Source organism: Helianthus annuus, chromosome 2 (assembly GCF_002127325.2).
Source record: "Helianthus annuus cultivar XRQ/B chromosome 2, HanXRQr2.0-SUNRISE, whole genome shotgun sequence".
NCBI classification, from domain to species: domain Eukaryota; kingdom Viridiplantae; phylum Streptophyta; class Magnoliopsida; order Asterales; family Asteraceae; genus Helianthus; species Helianthus annuus.
Genome location: NC_035434.2, coordinates 48,297,023 through 48,302,477, shown reverse-complemented (window position 1 = coordinate 48,302,477; position 5,455 = coordinate 48,297,023). Strand labels below are relative to the sequence as shown.

The 5,455-nt window shown below is 40.6% G+C and overlaps 1 protein-coding gene across 1 annotated transcript; it reads left to right on the top strand.

Annotated features, from left to right (window-relative positions):
- The first annotated feature begins 3,858 nt into the window (after positions 1-3,858).
- LOC110902995 lies at positions 3,859-4,446 on the top strand. Its single transcript, XM_022149251.2, has one exon. The coding sequence runs from the start codon at positions 3,859-3,861 to the stop codon at positions 4,444-4,446; it is 588 nt and encodes a 195-aa protein (XP_022004943.1).
- Positions 4,447-5,455: the final 1,009 nt, after the last annotated feature.

The following is a 5,455-nucleotide window of genomic DNA, read 5'->3' as shown; positions in this document are numbered from 1 at the left end:
TGGTGATGGAGTGGTGGTGAAGTGGGAGAGAGAGGTGGTTTGCCAAGGGATGCCTTTGAAGTGAACCAAGCACCCCTATTTATAGCCTGCACAGACGCCCGTGTCCATTGGACACGGCCCCGTGGCCATCCTCTTTCTCTTTCTTCATTAATTGCAATTGTCTGTATTAGGCTCCACACGCCCCCATGTTCGCTGAGCACGGCCCCGTGTGCAGAAGTGTATCTGTACTATCAAGATTTGCAAGATTCTGCGGATCTTAGCGTTCACCACGGCCCGTGCTGAACTGGGCACGCCCCCGTGCTGGGAATAGAAGCTTCTATTGCTTGTCATTTGCTGCAGACATCTGACCACGCCCCCGTGTTCGCTGGGCACGGGGCCATGGTCAGCCTTCTTTCTGTTGTTTTTGCTTTGGAAGATGCTATCGAGGGGTCGGGCATGCTACGTTTATTTCTTTCTTTGTATTTCTATTAGTTTTTGCTGCATATTTATTCCTTTTGTTCATTTAAGCTCATTTGGTCCAGAAAATACAAAAGGAAGACAAAAACACACTTTTTCCAACATTAGTACTAAGAAAGGGTTAGTTTTATGCCTCATTTGATGTAATTTATATGTTGCATTTTACACACATCAGTGACGAAGCCGCCCCAGTTGATGTAGCTCGAGGTACACTTAAAAGCGTACTCGGCGAAGTATGTGGCCAACCTTTTTGCTAAGTTGCCCCCCCCCCCCCCCCGCAGGTAAGTAGAGTCGTGTAAGAAGAACAGGTCATTTTGGATGACTCACTCCCTGTTATCGTGACGACCCGCAATGGTCACGACGATACACCGATGTAGGTATCGGTGCGACGGGTCGTAAATGCGTGACACCCGCGCCTTCGAGGATCGTGAATGCGGTGTCGCGAAGTCCCCGACACCAATAGTTCGCCACCAGGGCCACAACACGTCAACGGACGTGGTGGTCGGCGCATCCAAAAATGCCTGGGATGCTCAACTTGAAGATATGATGAAAAAGAGAAGAAGAAAGAATGAAGATTATCCATAATCCGGATACCCTTGTTGCGCTGGATGACATGGTTCATCAACATGGTATGAGTCATCTACAGGGGATGTTTCATCAACAGGGGGATGCGTATTCAAATCTAGAAATGGTCCGTTTTGATTTCCTTGTACACTAGACACAACCTCCTATTGGTCGTAGAATCGGGAATGCCAGTCTCCTCCTAAAAACGGTATGGCCATTAGTAAATAATTTAAATAAACAAGTAATTAAGCTAATAACGGTTACCGGATCGGCTTTGGGCACCCATGACTCGCTAGAATACGGCCCAAAGAAATAGTTGTCGTCCCAGAATGATGACTTTCAACACCTTTGAATGAAATAAAATAGAAGGCAAAGAAGAAGCAAAGAATTTCGATGATAGTCGATGGTTGAAGAATGCTCTGCATGTCCCTATTTCAATAGTTTGAATTCCAATATATATGCCTCGTACAGCTCTCCACCCATCGTATTACTTTATTCACGTGCTCCACAACATAGTCAAATCAGCCTTCAAGATGCCCCGTCTAGGCCTAGATGAGGCGTCTTTCTCTATCGCCTAGACCAATACGTGGCGTATGATGTGATTGGTTTGACGTGGTAGGAGGTTCACCAACCGGTCGTAGACAAGAACCCTAGACGCCCCATCTAGGCCTAGATGAGGCGTCTTGAATGGTGTGGAAATAGACCCTTAGGTGTGTGAATAGGTAGACCCTTGATTAATAACCAAGTGAGAAATCGAAAAGATGTAAATATGTTATCATTGATCCTAACATCAAATAATACGAATCAAAACCTTTTGATATAATTCATTACCATATATAGTGATTATGATATGTTTTTATTGATCAAAGAGAGTCATCATATTATCAATACAGCTCAGATTGATCGAGATGTATGTCCTAGAAAGATAATTTAGACCCTTCACAATGGATCCTTCATATTTATGTGAGTGTAATCTAAATATTTGTAAAAGTGGTTGTAAATTTTTGTGAGTGGAGAAAAGAGAAAAAGTTAATGTTGATTAGTAAATTTGTAGGGGATACAATTCATCTATTATCTATATAATTTTTTAATATTGTTTAAAAGTGATTGTGAGTAGAGAAGAGATAAATGATAATGATAAAAATATGTCAAAAATATTATTTAATTAAAAAGTAGAGAGAGCAAATATAATTTTTCGTGTAATTATAGAGATAGACTAAGATTTGATTATGAGTGCTCGTATAACCTATAACAAGTCTATGACACTCTTAGGTAGTGTTTGGTATATAGGAATGAGAGGTGGAATGGAATGAGTGATTACGAGGGAATGAAGAAAAGAGTGTTTGGTTGGTCTATGAAATGGAATCACTCATTCCAAAACTCATTCCATTCCCTCAAAATCATTCCTTCCACCCCCCATGTTTTTTTTCCATTCCATCCCCTCTTGCACCATTCATCAACAACACCACAACCCACGACCTTCGCCACAACCCACCACCACCACCACCCACCAACGACGCCATCGCCGCCACCCGCCACCACCTCACCCCGACAGCCACCGCCGCCGCCGCCACCCACTCGCCACCGTTGTCACCCACAGCTGCGACCAACCGCCAACGTCACTCGCCGTCGCCGCCCACCACCATCGTCGACGCCACCACCACCGCCACACCAACCGCCGCCGCCGCCACCAACCGCCACCTTTGCTGCCACCCACCACCAACGACCACCTTGTCGCCACCACCACTCGTCGTCACCGCCGCACCGCCACTTGCCGCCACCACCACCACCCATCGCCGCCGCCGACACGCACCACCGCCACCTATAACCACCCACAATCACTACCACTGACCACCACCAACACTCACCGCTAATTTTATTACACCGTTTTTCTTGCCTACCGAACAATACACAATAATAATTCATTCCATTCACATGGTAACCAAACAAGATATAGAATGGTAATGATCCATTGCATTCACTCGTCCATTTCATTCCTTCGTCCATTCCATTACCCCATACCAAACATACCCTTAAAGCAACATGATAGACTACAATTTCAAATTAAAAAAAACACATATAAAAAGAAAAAAGGGTAAAAAACAAGATGATAAAGAATAAATGAAGAAGAAAATAATTATATTATAAATATTTTTTCTTGTTTATTTTATTAATACAAATTGGATTTAAGAAGCCAAATTATAACCACCTATCGATATTAACTTGTCGTAACAATGTGAACATTGATACTAAAGATTATCACTTTTGTTGTTATAGACAATCTCGCTTTAATGAAAAAGTAACATTGTTTACCCTAATGAAAAATTAAGTGAGTGTTTTTTTACCAATTACAATGTTGCAAATTGTTTTGAAACGATGTTAATGAAATGAAATTAGGTGCATACAAGATGAGTTTTCTGTTAGAGTGAAATTTTTGTAAAAGAGAGTTAAAGAGTGTTATTAATTGCGTTATCAATACATATTATTATCGGGCAATAGCTAATAGTTATATCATAATAAAAGTATAGTTTGAGGGTTTTTTTTTTTTTTTTTAATTATCGTCCTCTCTTTTATGATTTTTTGTTTATTAATTTTTACCTGCAAATTTAATTATAAACGTGTTTGTTTCTTTTTGAACAAATAAACGTATGCTAAGTCTAAACATTTGGTGAGCTGTTTGACTTTTACTCATTCACAATGGAAATAGTCAATATTATCCTTAAAGTTAAAAGTCTTCACTCGGTCACAAAACATGCTTCTATATATACGATCAACAAAAGAAATTTCAATATCACACATAACAAATTTCACACCCATATACCTCCCGGTAACTTAAAGATGGCACCGTCGTCCACCAAACCACTCGCACACTTCATGCACCCTCCTCACCGGCTCACCGAACTTACGGCCAACACATCCTACCACTGTGACGGCTGCAAGATTGCTGGAACCGGTACACGTTTCACTTGCACCATCTGTAACTTTAACTTGCACGACTACTGCGCCAAGTGTCCCACCAGGTGGATCATCTCCACGACCCACCACCGGCACGAGTTAAGTCTTTTTCTCCACAGGCCCAAAGTCAACCAGACCCAACCTTGTCAAATATGTCATAACCCGGTTGAGGGTCTGGCTTATCAATGCAAAGGCTGCAACTTCTTGGTCCACCCCCTTTGTGTTTCAACTGGCGCAAAGGAATCCGAACGTATTGACCCGGAGGATGTGATTGAATTGGCGGCAAACGCCATGAGTTATGAACGGGTTAAAGAAGATGGTGGTCGCTTCTCTTTTGCTACTTCGAATTTATCAAGTGGTTATGAGGGCCCTTCAAGTGGTTCTAAAACATCAGATGGTGATGATCATGGGCATATTTTTGGGGCGATCATTAGAGGCATTGGACATTTGTTGGAATCTAGTTCTGATTAAGGTTTGCAAGTGGTCATGTATGTACGTTGTACGGTTGTATTTTGGTTTTATTACTTTATAATATGAGTTCAAATATATGAAGTACAATTGTTGATTTGTTTCAATGTGTTCTCTTCGCTTTCCAATAAAGCTCTTGATTTATGAGGCTGGATATTAAAGATGGCAATCTATATATGTTATAAAATTACTAATCAAATTAAGAACTAATATAATGCGGTTAAACTAAAAAAAAAGGCTACAATTCAGAAAATAAGCGTAAGAAGTAATCAAAGAGATTCCTTAGGCCATTAATTAATTTTCTTAACTCCTTATATTTATTTTTAATAGTTTTTGTCTTATAATTTACATCGAGATAGTTGGTCTATGGTTTAATTTTGTTCGTGTATATTAATATGTGTTTTAGTGTTGATCTATGGTTTCTACTGATTTTGATTATGAAATTATACTTCTTCAACTTCTGTTGTTGTGGATCTCTCATCAATAATCTATACTCTGATCCAAAATCAGAACACACAAAACTAAAATAACTTATATAAACATCCACAATCATGAGGGGTAATATTTGGGGCAAATAGCTAGAGTGTGAAATTTTATGATCTTAACTCAGCTAAACCTGCAAACTAGAGTGTTATAAATCATGATTGAGAGTAAGATCAGCTTGCCAAAATCTGAAGAAGTAATAGTTAGATGTTATTTTGAGTGCTAGACTTGAGTATCAACAGGGTTTTCCAGACCTACGTTGGTGGAATTTAATCATTATTATACACATGAGATATGATCACTACAAACATAATTGGTGAATTGATCTTTCAACTTCATTTTGGATTTTTTTTAATGGTGACTTTCAATATGTACATGGACCATTGGTCACCGGGTCACCGGGTCCCCGTCTAGGACGGTTACCTGTCAGCCCAGCTTTCGCAGACGTGATGTTCTATCGGGCCCCTGCTGCCGCTCTGACTGACATTCGCCCGGAAACCATACTGCCTCCACACGAGAGACTCGCTGT